Consider the following 20558-nt stretch of genomic DNA (forward strand, 5'->3'; position numbering starts at 1 on the left):
AGATATTAGGGGGGTCCGATACTTTTCGATGACTTTGTATAACAAATTTACATGCTTTTCCTTCTTATTAACGAAACGTATCGGAACGATCGTATATGATTTTTTCTGCTTCTTTTTATCTTGTATAGTGTATATGTTGATAGAGATATTGTTTAGCTGTTCAAACTTTTTAATTTGGTTTATGCACATTGGAAATTCAATGTCTTGCATATTCAACACCGATGTACAGTGTAGATACGAAGATTGACGATCTGCGTGTTTGTCAGCTGGACATAACGCTGCAACCACCGCCCATATGAAACATGCATTGTCCATAGATTGCACGTTGATTATAGCCCGTTTCATTTTTATTTCGCGCAGTAACTCGATGTGACATCCCGCATGCAATGGATTGTACTTGTTAACATTAACGGTTAGATCGAGTATGCGCGAGAGTGCCCACGCTAACTCGTTCCTGGAATTCTTCCAGGGACGCTAAGGTGGGTTCGATAACACACGTCACGAACCAATTGTCTAAATCAGATGTGGGAAGAAGTCCAACGTTCCTCGTATTGATGCTCTTGTTCGCGCGTTTATCACCCATCACAAATTCACCGTTGAACACAGTGTTCACTTTTACGTTACCTTGTCTCTTCATAACGCTTCGCACGATATTCTTCGCATCTTGGAGAAATCGAAAAGGTTCGATATAATCTGTATTTACAATCGCCCCGGTTGATACTCGATTATTGAACGCTGTATCGATTTCTCGCTAAAAAAGTTCTGAATGTCCGGCTCCTGCGTATACGAAACGTCTGCGCAAAGTATTTTTGAAACCCTCGAGTTGCGCTATACGAGCAACCATCGAGTGCGCTGAACCAACCGATAGTCGTGGCTGTTTGGCTCGGCTATGCTGTTCCAACGACTCGAGACACTCATCGCACTTTTGTTCCCATGCGAAGTATTCGCCTAGCGAGCCTAATCGAGCGGCCTGATTCTGCAGCTCGCGTTCTACGGATGATGATGATGATGATGATTCTGCCATTTCTTCTAGCAAACGTTGTAAACACACTGTAACTGTGCACTCTGTTCGTCTTCAACTAAACTATAGAATGTTCTGCTTTGAACTTTTTATAGCCCTTCATTCTTCCAAAAATACATGCCGTTATCAAAATTCGGGAAACTTCCTCGACTAACTTTTAAACACATTTCTGAATCTTAAACTCATATCGACTCGTTATGGACTTTGTATGCCTAAGTGCATGCCTTTCTTTATCTGATACAATAATAGGCTTGTAGACCTACGATTTGGTATCAGCAGTCTGGTGTCAACGACTAACAAAAATGTTTTGGTTAAAATGTGATATTGTAATACGCAGCAGCACTAAGTTCTTCACAGGATATACCCTATGATATGATATAATGTGCACATCATTCTTTATTTATCTAATACTACAATAAGCTTGTAGACCTACGATTTTTGATATCAGCAGTCTGGCGTCGACGATTGACAAAAATATTTTGGTCAAAATGTGATATTGTAATATGCAGCACCATTATATTGCAGCGTTTAAAAATTGTAATAAAAAGATATAAATATTATGCATTTCTGTACTGCACATTATTTTCTTTCGTACTGCGATACGCTATGATTAATATTATTTCATCGACGTATGACTATTTAATTGATTGGCTACAACGCTGTGCCAGAGAATTATTATCTAAATTATTATTTATGTAGTTTCGGAAGATATATTGATATGTGCATTAGAAATGTTGAGAATTCTGAAGAAAACGATGGAGGGGATACAGCATTGGCAAACTTGCCTGTGTTAAAAGGAGCTCCTGCATATTGTTTCGTCAGTCGCTCTGTAAAGACAAGGTTCGACAGTAGCTTCCACATAGAGTGAAACAAAATGTCTGACGTCGAAGTGAACGCTACATAAGCAAATTATTACATGCCTGTTCAACATGAGGATGAGGATGAGGGTCACTCCAGGTGGAAACAAAACGACGAGTGTTTCGAGGAGCCACCATGCAAAATGGAACGTAAGAAGTGAGTATCAATGTGAATTTGGTTGGTACTTTGTGAATTTGGTTGGTACTTTGTGTGCACTTTCCCGACCGAATTTTTAAATGTATATAACATTTACATTATATTTTTATAGAATTCCTGAGTCATGTCATGCTATTCGCATCCTGGGGCGCAGATATGCTTTGACTGCAACGTCTCATAAGTATTTGGAAATTGGACTCAATGTACAATCTCGACTACCCATGGAAATAATCCTCGGTGACAATCGCGGTAATGAACTAATATTACATCCAGACACTTCGGGAAAACTGATGGAAAATCGTGGCGCTGTACAACGACTTCTGGAAGCGCGCAACCCATCGTACTTTTTGCTACGGATTCGAAATTTAGGAATGAAATTGTTCGAGCTAAATGGTTCAAAAATTGTAAAATTAATGCAATCTTCTAAGTGTTTGTATTTGAGTCCTGCTACAATGAACAAGTTATTTACTTATGAATATTGCATTGATCATATATATACGCAGTTGTCTGAACAGTCGTATCTCGTTAGATAAAAAATTCAAACTTTTGTAAAAGTTCTTCGAGAAAAAAATTACCGAAATATGCTATGCGGTAAAAGCGATACGTGAAAGCGCTGGCTTTGACGGTGAGTTATTTATTGATTGCGAGCTGCTGGCATGTGCTTCGAAAGATATGCGCAAAGCTGTGAGCTGTTTGGTATTCTGAGAAATAAATTACTTTGTCATATATTATGATATATCTTTTTTACTTTAGGCCACATCCTTTCTTCCAACTTTCCCTTATCCCCTTTCTTAGGATTTTATATGTTAATTATGTTGATAAAAATACAGTTCTTTATTTGCCGTATGATGCTTATTAGACGTTCGTGAGACGTTCAATAGACGTTCGAGTGACGTTCGAGACGTTGGGAGATGTTCGATAAACGTTCGAGAGACGTTCGAGAGACGTTCGAGACGTTTAGTAGACGTTCGAGAGACGTTCGATAGCGCAGTAAACGAAGGACCTGGGGTTTGAGTCTGACCTAGTTTCGACTTATCTTTTCTTTAACGTATGCGTGACGTCATCATACACATTCTAAAGGTACCTTTACATGGGAGCGTCGAGCGTCGAGCGTCAAAGCGTCCAACCAATCAAAGTTTCTTGTTTTTATCCCTGAAATAAGAAATGAAAAACTGATTGGTTGGACGCTTTGACGCTCGACGCTCGACGCTCCCATGTAAAGGCACCTTTAGAACCTTCACTAGACGTCTAATAGCAACAGGTGACGGTGGTCTAAGAGCTTTGGAGCATTGGATAATAACCGCGAGGGCCCGGGATCGAGTCTACCTACATCCCAGTACATTTTTTTTCTCGTGACGTATGCGTGACGTCACGGCCGCCATCTTGCGTGACGTCTAACCATGAGTTCCCCTTCCCCGCGCGACGTCATATCCCGCGCTTTGAGTTCCCTATTTCCTCGCATTCCCCTTAACACTCCTGGGTTAGAACCTGTCTTACTATTCTACTCTCATACATTCTCAATAAGAAAATATGTATATAAACAGTCAGTAAGCAGTCAAAGCGCCAAAACGCCATCGCGATGATCAGCGCGAGACGCATTATCGTTCAGTTTCGGCGCATATAGCTCGCCGCGGAGCGTCTATAGGATGGGCGTGACAAACGTCAAACTTTACGTAGTTATTATTACTAAAAAACAATGGGAGATATCGTTAAATAGAAGAAGACTTTTTTGTTCCTCTCGCTTAGCTCCACGCCGCTATGGAGTTCGTGTCTTACAATTATGGGACATCCTGTATATACACCCATTGCGCAAATAGTAAACATTAGGTATTAAATACATGTTTAATGTTCTACTCAAAAACTACGACATTAAACATATGTTATGTATTTAATACCTAATGTTTTTATTATTTACATAGTGAGTATATATATATATATATATATCTTTATTCGAATGTTACACCCAGTTGATGGAACACCATCAAAATGAATGTGTAACAGTCAAATGAAAGTATATTTAGCCTATTTAGTTATTCAATTAATACCTCATTTACAAGTTATTAAATGAGAATACAATGAATAAACAAGGGTTTCACGAAAACATACTTTCATTTGTATATATTGTCGTTCATTGCAAACTTGAAATATTCTGAAAAATGAAGAATAAAAGACTAATTACGCTACATTATATTTTATTCAAAATATGGGTTTCTTAACCACTGGCACACGCGCACTATTGCACCATTAACGCTTTAACCGACACACATTATTAAATATCTACATCAAACTAACACTGAATATTAATGGCCACACTTAACTGACACCCAATACTGATACCCAATGCTTAACCACTCAATATTCTGTGTCTACATCAATAATATACTGAATATTGATGGTTACACCTAACCGACACCCAATGTTGAGTGTCTACACCAAGATAATAACGAATATTGATGGTCACACCCAATTGACACTCAATATTAAGAATCTACATCAAAGTTACACCGAAAATTTGATAGTCAAACCCAACCGACACTCAACATTAATGCTCAATACTCAACTAACACCGAATGTTGATGGTTAACATTCAACTTTCATGGTAAACACCCAAATTTCAGTGTTTACACCCAAAATTGAGGGTTTTTTTTCATAAGGGAAACACCTTTTTTTCTTTAATACTGACATCTAAAACATAGAATTCCGGAAATTGTAGGAAGTGTATAATTAAAATAATCTTTTAATTATGAGTAATAAAATAGTGTTACGTCCTAGAGGAGGAGCGCAACTTCTCCGTTCGCAGGAAAGGCGAATCTCGTTCGTACACGTGTGCCAGGGAACAGGTCAGGAACTCGACACCCTTCGGGTCCTTTTACTCGTTCGCTGACGTACGACGAGCGGTCCGTTTTTCGGTCAGGGATGCAAATCCCTTAACCGGGGATAGAACCACGAGTCGACTGTTGGAAGGTGGGGTAATTTTGAAATTAATTAGTGAAAATAGATTAATAACAAATTTTATTAAAATAAGGATAACAAACGAAATGATACAACGGCGTGATTTAGAATGTGACGATTTACAGTTACGCGAATGATTATTTGCGTATGTGTGTGTGTGTATGTGTGTGGGTGTAAAGTAAAAAAAAAAAGGGAACAAAAAAAGGAAGGAATACGAATAGAAAGTTAGTCGGGTAAGGGGGAACGACAGCGGTCTGGCGAGTTAAGGGGAGTGGACAGTTCCGAGAAAGGGATAGGAGAATAAGAAATTGAAAGGGTCGAGGGGATGGACGCGCGTGCAGAAGAAAAGGAAGGAGCAGGGGATGACCGTTGAGGGAGAATGTAGGGTGGTATAAAGAGGAGTGACGGATCTGGGTTATAGTTAGTTTCTAAAGAAATATTGATAAGCGCTTGGAGGTATTGAGCGTTAGATTCTATTGCAGCGGGATTTCTGGTTTCAAAAATTGATTCGAACGAGTCGATAACTCTTTGGGTAGTCACAGTGGTATGATAGTAGTGACCCACTAAAAATGGATTCAATAATAACGGAAATTAATAAAATGATGGTATAAAGGTAGAGAATAAATAAAACTTACTGTTGGTTCAAGATGGCTTGTACAGGAAAAGAGAACAGGGCTGCCACTTTACGTGGGTGTACCTCTCAGGATCTCTCGGGATCGGTCCAATGCCCACACTAGTACGTTACACACAGCAATTCGTGATAATTATTGAAAATGATGAAAATTTGTCAAAATCCGAGTGACTGGATATTAACTTGTCACAGTCTGAATGTCTGAATGACTGAATGACTGAATATCTGGATGACTGAATATCTCAATGCTTGAATATCAGAAAGTACTCGCAATCTGAATGCCGAACTTGTGTTTCTGATCTGGGTGCTGGTCAGGCGAAGAATGAATTCACCTTTTCGTTTAATCCAAATGTCACCTCGGTTGAGAGAGTAGGGATTTGGAGGTTGCGTCAGAGTTCGAAGGTTTATGTACAGATGTGGGCATAGAACTGTGTTAATAACATTTTCGGAGGTGGGATTTTAGAGTTGCGTCGCAGTATCTCTAAAATAACTATTGTAAAGGATGGGGTATCATGGTGATAAGAGATTTCAGCATCTCGCTAGTTTTAGTGAGTGAGTCCCAGATGTGCACAGAATAAAACGGACACAGCAGGTTGAATGAAACAGACACAGTGACAAACAGACACAGTAAGAAAAGGACACAGTAAGAAACAGACATAGTGACAACCGGACACAGTAACAAACGGACAGAGTAGGAAACAGACACATGGTGGTTGCAATCGGACACAGTGACAATCGGACACAGTAGGAAACGGACACACGGTGGTTGCAATCGGACACCGTGAGAAACGGACACAGTAAGAAACGGACACAGTGAGAATCGGACACAGTAAAAAATGGACATAGTATCAAACGGACACAGTAGGAAACGGACACACTGTGGTTGCAATCGGACACAGTGAGAAACGGACACAGTAAGAAACGGACACAGTGACAATCGGACACAGTAACAAACGGACACAGTAAGAAACGGACACAGTGAGAATCGGACACAGAAAAATGGACACAACATGAAACGGACACAGCAGGAAACGGACACAGTGAGAAACGGACACAGTAAGAAACGGACACAGTGACAATCGGACACAGTAACAAACGGACATAGTAGGAAACGGACACACGGTGGTTGCAATCGGACACAGTAAGAAATGGACACAGTGAGAATCGGACACAGAAAAATGGACACAACATGAAACGGACACAGCAGGAAACGGACACACTGTGGTTGCAATCGGAGACAGTAAGAAACGGACACAGGAAGAAACGGACATAATGACAATCGGACACAGTAACAAACGGACACAATAGAAAACGGACACAGTAGGAAACGGACACAATAGGAAACGGGGTGCGAAAAAAGTGAAGAAAAAGTAAAATCTGATCGTACGTGCATTATTTATGTGTATTATTGCTGAATCGACTCATCTTTTCATACTGTGCAGTCACTTCTGCACTTGTGCAGATTGTTCTAGTTAAATCATGCGAGATAGTGATAATGTTAAAACTTGTTCAACTTGCAAAGCACAAATTTCACCGGTGTACAAAATACGAGGGTAGTTTGATAAGTCAGTAACTTTTTTAATAAAAGATATTTTTTTCGGCAAATAAGCGTTTTATTTCTCAACGTAGTCTCCTTTTAGCTCGATACATTTAGTCCATCGTTTTTCCAATTTTTTTATTCCTTCCAAATAATAGGTTTTCTCAAGGCCCTCAAAATAGGCGTTTGTTTCAGTGATGACCTCTTCATTCGACCCAAATCTCTTACCGCCCAGCCATTTCTTCAGGTTTGGAAACAGGAAATAGTTGCAGGGGGCTAAATCTGGTGAATATGCTGCATGGGGTAGCAGTTCGTAGCCCAATTTATGGATTTTTGTCATGGTGACTACATACGTGTGCACCCGTGCATTGTCCTGATGGAACAGCACTTTTTTCTTCGCCAAATGCGGTCGTTTTTGCTTCAAATCAATATCGAATCTGTCCAAAAGCTCTGAATAATATTCGCCGGTGATCGTTTTATCCTTTTCAAGGTAATCGATGTGAATGATACCGCGTGCATCCCAAAAAACTGTGGCCATGACCTTGTTGGCCGACAGACCCACCTTGGCCTTCTTTGGTGCACGTTCACCCGAAGAAACCCACTGTCTTGATTGTTCCTTGGTCTCTGGTGTGATGGATCCATGTTTCGTCTACGGTAACGAAACGGCGCAAAAACTCGTTCGGATTGCGGCTGAACATCGCCAAATACTCCTTTGAAATGGTCACACGGTTGCGCTTATGGTCGAGTGTGAGCAATCGCGGCACCCATCGCGCGGATAGCTTTTTCATGTCCAAATATTCATGTAAAATGTGATGTACCCGCTCAGTTGAGATGCCTACAACCTCAGCCACTTCACGCACTTTCATTCTTCGATCGTCCAATATCATTCCATGGATTTTATCGACGATTTCTGGCGTGACGACCTCTTTTGGGCGACCTGAACGTTCGGCGTCACTTGTGCTGGTACGACCACAACGGAACTCAGTAAACCACTTCTTAACCATTGAAATTGATGGTGCAGAGTCCCCATAGTATTTATCAAGCTTTGCCTTGGTTTCGGTGATGGTTTTTTTACGCAAAAAATAATGCTTAATTAGCACACGAAATTCACTTTTTTCCATTTCCGTTAAAATTCACGAGGTTGTCTGCTTTCAATGGCTGTCAAACACTAACTAAATGGCGCAGCTTGCCCAAACTTGTACAGTAGTCTATTAATAGATGGCAGTTGACGGGAGCAGTGCTGCATTTAAAGTTACTGCGCGGAAAATTCAAAAAGTCACTGACTTATCAAACTGCCTTCGTATATATGCCATAAACATGTCTTACTTTTATTTGAAGTGTATAAAAATATTTAGAATTGTCAGCATCTTTTTTAATACATATTTTTTATGACGTTTATCGCACATATATTCTAAGACAGTCGATTTGTTGCCAATATAACAGTATTATATATGTTAAGCATTACGTACTGAAATATGTTGTAGACTAAGGCTGTATGCAAGATTAGGTTGAAAGTACTTACTGCTAATTTCTCACAATACTTTAAGGTGAATTATATAAAAATTACTTATATGCTAATATTCAAAGTTATTTTCTTTTATAATATGTATTATAAACATTTCCGAAACAATGTGTGTTACATAATTGCATAACAATTACATAACAAGCCAACAAAGGAACAGTAGGAAGCACGCATACTAAAATATAACATATATCTTAAAATATATATGGTTATTTTTATCTGCAACGACTGCAAGGTTGACTGCAAGGTGCTTTCCGTTTTCGTGTAATCTGGAACATTATGTAAATGTTTCAATGTGTAAATATTATATCTGTCGATAATGAGTAACGTTTCAATGTATACTTACTTTTGATGGAATAGTGTTTTCAATAAACGCTAATGGTTGCTGACTATTCTTAATATATTTTTCGCAGTCTTGACGTGTGAGCTTTATTAGAGTAATCCTAGGTTCTAATAGATTTATTGGGATATCTTTGGGATCTGTAGTAACTTGTATTTTTTCTTCACAATTTTTTCCAGTATTGTCTATCAAAGATATATTGGGAATATTTTCGTTTCCTGAAGCGTGATAAGGCAAGTTAATAAGAATGTAAGTCAGACATACATAATATAGTTAATACTAACTTTGCATATTTATATGTTGTTCATAAAAAACAGTTTCAAGTAGTCCGACAAATAATTCCTCTTCATAATTTTTGTCATTTTCATTTTGCAAAGATATGTCTAATATATTTTCCTTCTCTAGAGCATGATAAAGATAGTTATCTTTTTAAAAAATAATTGTTAGTGAAATATAAAAATTATTGTTAATACTAACCTTGCATATGTACGTGTTCTTGATGTAGAATGTTTTTAGATATTCCGATAAATATTCGCAAAAATTGTTCAATGGGTAACCTTGAAAAATATTTTAATATAACGTTATATATATATATATATACATGTGTGTGTGCTTGTGTGTTCAATTAATGTTAGAGAATAATTTTTTTTTGACGGGGCCTAATATTCATCTTATATAGGATGCTAAATTTCAAACGTAACAGACAAAAAATTTTGAAAACTATGAAAGATATTGAAAAAACTAAAACACGTTTTCCATGATTTCGAAGGGGAAAGAGAATGGCATTATCAGCTTTTTATTTGGAGGGCATTTTCAAGGTCAGTTGAAGGTCAACTTAATTTTTTAAAATAGAAAGTCCAATTTTTTATTATATCTTCTTTTTATACCAATTAATTTTAACAACTTTTGTTTCCGTTTGTGTCCGTTTCCTACTGTGTTCGTTTTCTATTGTGTCCGTTTGTACTGTGTCCGATTGTCATTGTGTCCGTTTCTTCCTGTGTCCGTTTCTTACTATCTCCGATTGTAACCACAGTGTGTCCGTTTCCTGCTGTGTCCGTTTCATGTTGTGTCCATTTTTCTGTGTCCGATTCTCACTGTGTCCGTTTCTTACTGTGTCCGTTTCTCACTGTGTCCGTTTCTCACTGTGTCCGTTTCTCACTGTGTCCGATTGCAACCACAATGTGTCTGTTTCCTGCTGTGTCCGTTTCATGTTGTGTCCATTTTTCTGTGTCCGATTCTCACTGTGTCCGTTTTTTACTGTGTCCGTTTGTTACTGTGTCCGATTGTCACTGTGTCCGTTTCTTATTGTGTCCGTTTTTCACTGTGTCCGTTTCTCACTGTGTCCGATTGCAACCACCGTGTGTCCGTTTCCTACTGTGTCCGTTTGTTACTGTGTCCGATTGTCACTGTGTCCGTTTCTTACTGTGTCCGTTTCTCACTGTGTCCGATTGCAACCACCGTGTGTCCGTTTCCTACTGTGTCCGTTTGTTACTGTGTCCGAATGTCACTGTGTCCGTTTCTTACTATGTCCGTTTCTCACTGTGTCCGATTGCAACCACCGTGTGTCCGTTTCCTACTGTGTCCGTTTTTTACTGTGTCCGAATGTCACTGTGTCCGTTTCTTACTGTGTCCGATTGCAACCACAGTGTGTCCGTTTCCTACTGTGTCCGTTTGATACTGTGTCCATTTTTTACTGTGTCCGATTCTCACTGTGTCCGTTCCTACTGTGTCCGATTGTCACTGTGTCCGATTGCAACCATCATGTGTCCGTTTCCTACTGTGTCCGTTTGTTATTGTATCCGGTTGTCACTGTGTCCGTTTCTTACTGTGTCCTTTTCTTACTTTGTCCGTTTGTCACTGTGTCTGTTTCATTCAACCTGCTGTGTCCGTTTTATTCTGTGCGCATCTGGGACGCTCCCGTTTCCGCAATCCGTAAGGATTGTTGGGTAATATATTTTATGACGGGACGTGGAAAAGCTGTGAGTTCTGGAGAATTAACAAAATCAGATATTGACTGGTCAGTCCGGGAAGTGACTCAGTGAATCTTCCCGACAAACAGCTAGAGGACTTTGGTCTAAGGGGAGATAAAAAAAAGAAATCGGTATGTGACGCCATCAAGCTCGAAGGGTCACGGAACATGTTAGTTGAATATAACATTTGAACATTTGAAGCGAGCAACATAATCTATTTATAAAAGAATCTAGAATACGCAGAGTCCACAGGACGTAACAATAATATAAGAAAATAGAAAGAAATGAGGAGTAACTTACGACATTTCTCTACATTCCCTTTTGAGCACAAGCAGATTAATGACAGAGTATGAGATGTTTGTGGTAGACATAAGGTAAAACAGAGAAAACTATAAGTTGTGAAAGGCTATGAATGTCAATGCAGTTACATATACGATTTCTTTGCCATACTTCATGTGTACGACTACAACAGATATAAGCGTTTACATATCATTCTCTATCATTAATTACAAAAACGCCGGAAACTTGCATCATTACGTTCCATTTATAATATAGGTAATAAAGCTAACAAACAAATTGAATGATAATAAGTGTCTTTTATAAATACGCATACTCATTGCCAAAGACATCACATGTTTCTTAATATATTTATTACAACAGTACGTACCTTTTCACAGAAGAAAGCCACAATGAGCAACAATTCATATTAAAGAAAAGTTAACTGACTGAGGTTAAGTTAGGTTAAGTTAGGTTATTCAAGCCGCTACCACGTGTTCTGTTCACATTACCACGTTAGGGAACTGCGGGTAAAAGAATCTCACTTTAAATATGTTTTCTTTTATTCAAATTACATCGTTTTTATTTTTCAGATTAAATAGGCTTTATCTTATTAGAGAAATAGCAGATAAATAAATTTATCAGTACATATGTCAGTATTGTTTTTAACGATACGTAAAAGTAAATAATTTCTTATATCACAATTTTTGTTACGTAAAAAATAAAACTACGAAATATATTTTTTTAATCTAAATTTCGTGTACATGTATATACAGGGTGGGGGGTTATAAGTTTACAACCCAAAGTGTGAAGGTAGATTGGATTAAGACAAACATAAAAGTCCCATACCGTTTTGCGAGATTCGCAATAATTATCGAGTTATTAATGACAGAAATCTGAGGAATGGGAGTGCGCCGACATAGATAATTGGAGAAGCGTTGCAGCTACTCAGGCCACAGCGCGGCCCACTCGACCCAGCAACTGTTGGCGGTGTGCGGCGAGACGTAGGTCCGGCGAGATAAAACAACGAATAGGGGCGCATTGTCTTTCCCCTCGCCGTGCACCGGCAACAGTTGCTGGATCGACTGGGCCGCACTGCGGCTTAAGCAGCTGCAATGCTTCTCCAATCATCTATGCCGGCGCACTCCCACCCCTCAAATTTCTGTTATTAATAACTTGATAATTATTGCGAATCTCGTGAAACGGTATGGGACTTTTACCAAGTATGTAAATATGAAACCGGAATTTTTGTATAGAAAATACACGTTTATTGTATGAAAATGATAAAAAATATTTTATTCGAAGTATTGCCCATCGCTAGGTGTACATTTTTCCCACCTGTCTGACAATTTGTGGATGCCACGCCAAAAAAACTGTTGCTCTTTTGAGGCAAATCAGTCATCGAGCCATTTTCGTACATTTTTGTAAGAAGTGAAGCGCGTGCGTATCCCATCGATGCAAATAAGTAGTAATCGGATGGAGCCAAGTCTGGTGAGTAAGCCGCATGCGAAAGTATTTCCCAACTAAACGCCTCAATCGTTTCCTTGACTAGTTTTGCTGTGTGTGATGGTGTATTATCATGAAGCAAAATCACTTTGTGTTGCCTTTTTTGATATTCTGGTCGTTTTTCACGCAAAGCTTGATTGAAATCAAACATTTGTTGTCGGTAGTGTTCAGTTAACGGTTTTGCCAGGTTTTAGTAGCTCATAATAGATCACACTCTTCCGATCCCACCAAACACAGAGCATTGTCTTCCATCCATAGCGATTTGGCCTTGCAGTTGATGTCGATGATTCGCCTGGAGTTATCCATGATCTTTTACGCTTAGGATTCTCAAAATATATCCACTTTTCATCGCCAGTCACAATTTGATGGAGAAATGACTTTCTTTTGTACCTGGCGAGCAGCATTTCAAAGTGGTTTTTCGGTTTTCCTGCTGTCTTTCATTCTGTTCATGTGGAACCCATTTTCCCATCTTTTGGATCTTTCCCATGGCCTACAAACGTACGGAGACGGCTTCTCGTGTCACATTTAATTGATCCGCGAGCTGTTGTTGCGTTTGAGCGTCATTTTCATCCAACAATGATTGCAATTCGCTGTCTTCAAACTTTTTCGGTGGTCTTCCACATTCTTCGTTTCTCACATTAAAATCGCCATGTTTGAATTTTTTAAACCATTCCAAGCACTGTGATTTACCAAGAGCATGCTCACCGTAAGCTTCGACAAGCATTCGATGCGATTCTGCAGCAGTTTTCTTCAAATGGTAACAGAAAATCAATGCTGTCCGCAAATCGTAGCTTCCAGGCACAAAATTCGACATATTCAACGCTATTACAAACTATGCTGTTGTATGAAACTTGTATTGTTGTGAGTTGAAAATCTTTGTCAGATGTCAACAAATGGAAATGGCGCCAATGACGCGGTTTGACGGTAACTACATTGACAGCTAGGGCCATTTATGGGCAAATTCCGGTTTCATATTTACAGACCTGGTAATAAAAAATTGGGATTTCTATTTAAAATTTTTATGTTGATTTTCACTGGACTTTTCAAGGTCATCCCAAGGTCAAATTCATAGTGTGAGTAAATAGGTCCTTTGAGACCCTACAACTTTTGTCTGAAAAATTTTTTTCTAAAATGTCGCGTTTACGAAAAAGTCGGATGACCTGGGTAGTCTGAAACACCCTGTATATAGTATACACAGATATGTAAAAAGTATCGGGACGGTGAAATATCATAAAAACTAAACATTTTAGAAAAAATGTTTCGAATAAAAATTGTAGGGTTTCAAAAAATCTATTTACTGTCATGAGTTTAACCTTGGGTAGCGTCGCCAAGGTCAGGACAAAGTCACCTTGAATTTTTTGAATGGGACTCTCTATTTTTTATTGCATCTTCTTGTAGCCCTTCTTCAGACCTTTACAAAACATAATTTTTTCCATTTTGATTAAGCCGTTTCGAAGTTATCGAGCTTTTTATGATAAGATGTCCAGCCAGCGGACAATTTCAATTGCTGGAGCAATTTTGTGACTTGTATTTCAGACACATGTAATATTAAAGTAATATTAAATTTATAACGGCACTAAACCTTCACTTCACCTTCGAATCATTTCAAATCAATTGCAATGACTTTGACTTGAAGTAGAACACATTACTTGTACATGATACGCATTATTTCATACGGAAAAGATAAATGATTTTTCTTAATGATTTTTCTTTCTTTAAATAAATTATCGATTTTGTTATCTAATTAATACAAATTTCTGTTTATTGGATAAATCTTTTTGTTTCCTAGCTTATTCATTAGACTTTACTTTTCCTTTTAGAGATTAACATTATTCTCAAACGCTTTTGTAAGGATCTGCTAAATTTTTATTTTGCTTATTTCTGTACACTTTTTTTCCATTTAGTTCATTTTAATGTATTGCTGATAGTTATTCATTCGTTTCAAAATTTTCATCTCGATAATTTATATCAATTAAAGTGCAACACCTTACCGAACGCGATAGAATATCTGTCTGGATGATGAGGGGCTGGGATGATAGATTAAGATCGTATCAAGATACAAAGGATCTTTTCAATGTAACTTTTCGAGATACTCCTATTTCGAAATCAACTGTTGAAAGTACTACAAGGCGGATTAAAGAAACAGGAAGCGATAAAAATCGTCTTAAAATATTAGGTTGTTGCAGATAAAATGGCCATTTTTTAATTTTTAATTTAAATTTTTATTCGACACACTTTATATACATCTCGTCAATCGAAATAGTCTCCCTCCACCTCAATACACTTCCCCAAACGTGATACAAGCGCATCAATGCCTTTCACGTAGAAATTAGAAGAGCGAGATGCAAGAAATTCGTTGAACGCATTTTTCACGTCGCTTTCTGTTTGGAATACCTTTTCACTTAAAAAGTTATCCAGATGCTTAAACAAATGGTAATTAGTTGGAGAAAAGTCAGGAGAATAAGGAAGGTGAGGGAGAACTTCGCATTTGTATTCTGTTAATGTTTTTACAGGTTTTTTTGCAATATGCGGTCTAGCATTATTATGAAACAATAACATACCGCGTCTATTTAATAACGCTGGCTGTTCAATACGCAGTTTTTCCATCACAATGTCAATTTCTTGGCAATATTTGTCAGCATTTATAGTTTCACCCTTTTTCAAAAACGAAAAATGCACAATACCCTTGGCAGACCACCATACAGATACCATAACTTTACGTGGATGAAGGCTTGGTTTCGGCATGTGTTTCGGAGCTTGATCAGCATCTAACCACTGGGCAGAACGTCGATGATTGTCATAAAGAACCCACTTTTCATCACACGTTACTATTCGATTCAATATTCCTTCATTATTGTGTCGGGAAAGCAAAGATGAGCTGATTTCCATACAGCGAAGCTTGTCTCTCTCAGTCAGTTCATGTGGTACCTATTTGTCAAGCTTTTTCACTTTCCCCATGGCCTTTAGGTGTCAGGAAACAGTGGAATAGTAAACGTTGATGCTGTGTGCAACATCTCGAACTGATAAACGCGAGTCTGCTTCAACCATGTCTTTCAAAACATTGTCATCAATCACTGATGGTGCATGGCCGCGAGGCAAATTGTCGAGATTTGTTTCACCAGACCGAAACTTTTCAAATCAACGTCTAATGGTTCGATCACTTACAGAACCTTCCCCAAAAGCAATGTTTATGTTTCGCGTTGCCTCGGCCGCACTATGACCAAGTTTGTATTCGTACAAGAATATTATCCGCATTTCCTTACTTTCCATGTCGAAGAGACAGCGATTTTCAACGATATAAACAAAGTGATAAAAGTAAGGTTATGCGTGCGAATTTACGTGTGGGGCATATACTTTTCAAATATCACGTATGCAACGACGCTGCATGAAAAGAGCTTAACTACTCGGCCGGGAAATTTGAATTTTGAAAAACGGCCATTTCATCTGCAACAACCTAATAGGAAAGCTTGCCGTAGCAACAAATGGAAAAAAGACACTGGATGTTTTACAATCATTCGTAGAGAATCCACAAACTTCTGTCCGCAGAACTGCTCAAGAACATGAGATAAATTCTATGCATATAAAGTCTGTGCATAAGATATTAAAAAGGAATAAATTTCGCCCTTACAAAATACGACTTATTCATGAGCTAAACGAAGACGATTTTGATCGACGTGTTCACTTCTGTGAGACTATGATAGCACAAATAGATGCAGAACCTGACTTTTTATCTAACATAGTCTTTTCAGATGAAGCAACGTTTCAATTAAACGGTGTTGTTAATAGACTTAATTGCAGATTATGGTTATATATGAACCCTTACTAGACGTGGGAACACAATACGCAATATCCACAGAAATTGAACATTTAGGCAAGAATATTAAATAACAGATGATAGGACCATTCTTTATTGAAGGTAACTTGATCATAAGAAGATATGCTGAGAAGTCAAATCGTCTCTGCAGTCAACGCGATCGTTAGTGAAAACTTTCAACAGGTGTGGTTTCAACAGAATGTACACCACCGCATTATGGATGTAACGTTCGTATTTATTTAGACACAATTTTTCCTGAATGGTGGATAGAGAGGAGAAGCACGATCGAGTGGCGAGCTCGGTCACCGGATTTCACATCTCTCGACTACTTTCTCTGCGGTTATCTAAAAAATCAAGTATACAAAGTTAAACCTCGGAATCTAAATGACCTACGAAATCGGATTCTTGATGAAGCGGCACTTATACCTAATGAATATATAGAAGATGCTGTTTCTAATTTTTATCATCGATTAGCGCGTTGTCAAACAATGAATGGTGAACAATTTGAGCATTTGATATTAATCGCGCTTTCAAATGCTAGTTTTCCTTTATGATCATCTTCTGTTAGCTGGCTGGATACTTCTTCGACCTTACCTTGGCTGGCTGGATACTTTTTTTATCTTGCTTTAGCTGGCAGGATATTCCTTTGATATTACCTTGGTTGGCTGGACATCTTATCATAAAAAATTCGATAACTTCGAAATGGCTTACTCAAAATAGAAAAAATTATAGTGCTTTGAAAAGGTCTGATGAAGGGCTATAAGAATATGCAGTAAAAGATAGGGGGTTCCGTTTAAAAAATTCAAGGTGACCTTGTCCTGATCTTGGCGACGCCACCGAAGGTTAAACTCATAATATCAGTAAATAGATCTTTTGAAACCCTACAATTTTTATTTGAAACATTTTTTTTAAATGCTTAGTTTTTGTGATATTTCATCCTCCCGGTATTTTTTATATACCCTGTATATGTCGGAGATTCACTCTACTCCATACCAGAACCGTTATACTCGTCCGGCATGTTTTATACCGGCTACACTGAGTTTTGAAGAAAAACGTTCGTTCGTTTCCAAAATATCCTTTATTCGGAATATACTTGATAGATCCATATATTGTTTTTTTATTCACTAATGTACTATTTTTTTATTCATGAGGGGAAATCCTCATGGGTACCCCCCGCCCCTTTGAAGAGGGGCGAGGGTTATGCCGGATTCTTACCGGCTAAAACCTCTACGGAGTGTTATTTGTTTACCAGATGAGCCGGAGTAGGGAAGCTGGGGGGATCAGCCTGCATTCCATCTCCAGCTGTTCCGTCTGGCTTCGTCTCTCCGACGTCAATAAAACATCCTTCTCCCTTTCTTGCGTTCTCGCTCCACTCGTTTAATTGTCAAAACAAACTGACACTTGTCTCGTTATGGCCCCCCAAGTGATCCCCAAGGGATCCCAAAGTAAACTTGAACTCAAAATACAAATCAAATATTCATTATCAACGGTTGCCTTTCTCTATGCTCCGTCATATACAGGGTATCCCATTTTAATGTCCCACCCTAAATAACTTTTCAGTATTGAAGTTTCAAGGAAAATGATCTCGATAAAAGTTGTAAAGATTTAAGTGAGCTATCTTATGTTGACTTTGACTTTGACCTTGACCTCTATTTTCAAGGTCATTTGAAGGTCAACTTGCGTTTTTTAAATGGGACTCCTTATTCTTTATTACACTATTTTCTTCTAGTAGTTAATTCGAACAACTTTTGTCTGAAACATTTTTTTATTTGTCTAATATTTTTTGAGATATTTGAGGAAAACTTGATATCTTTTTCAATATTTAACTTACGATATCTCGTTAACTATTTGTTGGAAGAAAAAGTGGTACTAGACTTTCTTGCTTTATTTAGTCTCAAGAATATATTGTTACAATAGCGCCTTGACTTTTGTTATCTTACTGATTTTTGGAAACTTCAAAATCAGATTAACAAAAATCATGGTGCTATTGTAACAATATATTCTTGAGACAAAATAAAGCAAGAAAGTCTTATACTTTTTCTTCTGACAAATAGTTAGCAAGATATCGTAAGTTAAATATTAAAAAAGTTATCAAGTTTTCCTCAAATATCTCAAAAAATATTAGATAAATAAAAAAATGTTTTAGACAAAAGTTGTTCAAATTAACTAGTAGAAAAACAGTGTAATAAAAAATAAGGATTCCCATTTAAAAAACGTAAGTTGACCTTGAAAATAGAGGTCAAGGTCAAAGTTAAGGTCATCATAAGGAAGCTCACTTAAATCCCTACAACTTTTATTGAGATTATTTTCCTTGAAACTTCAATACTGAAGAGTTATTTGGAGTGGGACATTAAAATGGGACACCCTGTATAAGGTATCAGATAATACATGACTTTCCTTCGAGGATGTGGAAAAGAGTGAAATTCTGAGTTAAAAGTTCCTCTTCCATTTTTTTCTTCGATCATTAATAACAAAGTTATTAACAAGAAAAATCGATCAATGGCGTGGCATACATGACTATGGCGCAATACTATATATTGGCGCGGGGTTCCGACCTGGGCTGGCGCAGAAATTTGTTTTTATCTGATGATATTAAATAGCTCATTTATAATCCATTTGATAAGTTAATTGATTAATCATCATTTTTAATAAACAACATAAAAATGCATTTGAAAACAAATTAAAAAATGGAAATTTTAGTCAATTTTTAGTTATTTTGAATGAAAAGGGTCAATGGTTTTTCAGTGGTCTTAAAAAAGACCGATTTTTTAGAGCGCCAGTTCAAAATGTTATTCGCAGAAACTACGTAATGTGTGTTCCATATACTTTTCTGCAACGTATTAATTCATCAATAAATTGCTTTTCCCATGTTTATTAATCTTTGATGCCTTGCGGATTATGAAACGGCTGACAGAGTTGTAATTATTTTTTACACGAGATACTCTTTAACTGCCATTCTTCAATCCTAAACGCAATGAGATTTAAAACATAAACAACGAACATCGAAGACAAAAGAAAAAGTGATGTATATTTCAATATTAATTATTATTAATATTAATATTAATCAATTAGCTTATCAAATAGATGATAAATGAACCATTTGATATCATCGGATAAAAACAAATATCGGTGCCAGCGCAGAGCGGAATCCCGCGCCAATGTACAGTACTGCATCATAGTCGTGTATACTACGCCATTGATCGATTTTTCTTGTTAATAACTTTGTTATTAATGGTCGAAGGAAAAAATGGAAGAGGAACTTTCAACTCAGAATTTCACTTTCTTTCACAACTCTAGAGGAAAGTCGTGCATTATGGGACACTCTGTATATATATAAGCACACTTATAAACAGAAACTCTAATATAGAATGTTTCAAGTCTATAAGAATATGTGTATACATATTTATCTATATGCGCGCACGCGCGTGTGTATATATGTATGTGCGTATGTGAATTTCTTACTGACTTATTATGAAAAATAAAAATATATATCAGTTCACCAATAACGGATATACAAGATGTAATAAAAAGGACACTCGATTATTTCGGAAACGTGACGTTTTACAAAAAAATGTTTCATACAAAAGTTATAGGGCTACAAAGGATCTGTTTACTGTCGTTATGAATTTGATGACTTGGGATAACTTTAAAAAGCCCAGTCAAGATCAATATAAAAATATTAAATGGAAAACTCAATTTTTTATTACACCATTTTTTTCTACCAATTAATTCGAACAACTTCTTTCTAAAACAATTTTTTATTTGTTTAATATTTTTTGAGATTTTTAAGGAAAACTTGATAACTTTCTCAATATTTAACTTACGATATCTCGTTAACTATTTGTTGGAAGAAAAAGTGGTACTAGACTTTCTTGCTTTATTTAGTCTCAAGAATATATTGTTACAATAGCGTCTTGACTTTTGTTATCTTACTGATTTTTGGAAACTTCAAAATCAGATTAACAAAAATCAGGG

At 37.3% G+C, this 20558-nt stretch overlaps 2 protein-coding genes across 2 annotated transcripts in view; both read left to right on the forward strand.

Annotated features, from left to right (window-relative positions):
- The first annotated feature begins 1626 nt into the window (after positions 1 to 1626).
- On the forward strand, positions 1627 to 2840 carry LOC112589142 (uncharacterized). Its single transcript, XM_025301286.1, has 2 exons — positions 1627 to 2035; positions 2148 to 2840. The coding sequence occupies exons 1-2, from the start codon at positions 1938 to 1940 to the stop codon at positions 2566 to 2568; spliced, it is 519 nt and encodes a 172-aa protein (XP_025157071.1). The 5' UTR covers positions 1627 to 1937; the 3' UTR covers positions 2569 to 2840.
- A 6085-nt stretch (positions 2841 to 8925) lies between these two features.
- Positions 8926 to 20558, forward strand: part of LOC105188104 (ankyrin repeat domain-containing protein 50) — a gene marked incomplete at its 3' end in the record, with an annotated part of 526622 nt that continues 514989 nt past the window's right edge. Inside the window, exon 1 of the mRNA XM_025301288.1 lies at positions 8926 to 9266. Coding sequence (XP_025157073.1) covers positions 9265 to 9266 — 2 coding nt within the window. The remainder of the gene's footprint in view (positions 9267 to 20558) is intronic.

The sequence above is a fragment of the Harpegnathos saltator genome, unplaced genomic scaffold (genome assembly GCF_003227715.2).
Source record: "Harpegnathos saltator strain DR-91 unplaced genomic scaffold, Hsal_v8.6 scaffold409, whole genome shotgun sequence".
Taxonomy (NCBI): Eukaryota; Metazoa; Arthropoda; class Insecta; order Hymenoptera; family Formicidae; genus Harpegnathos; species Harpegnathos saltator.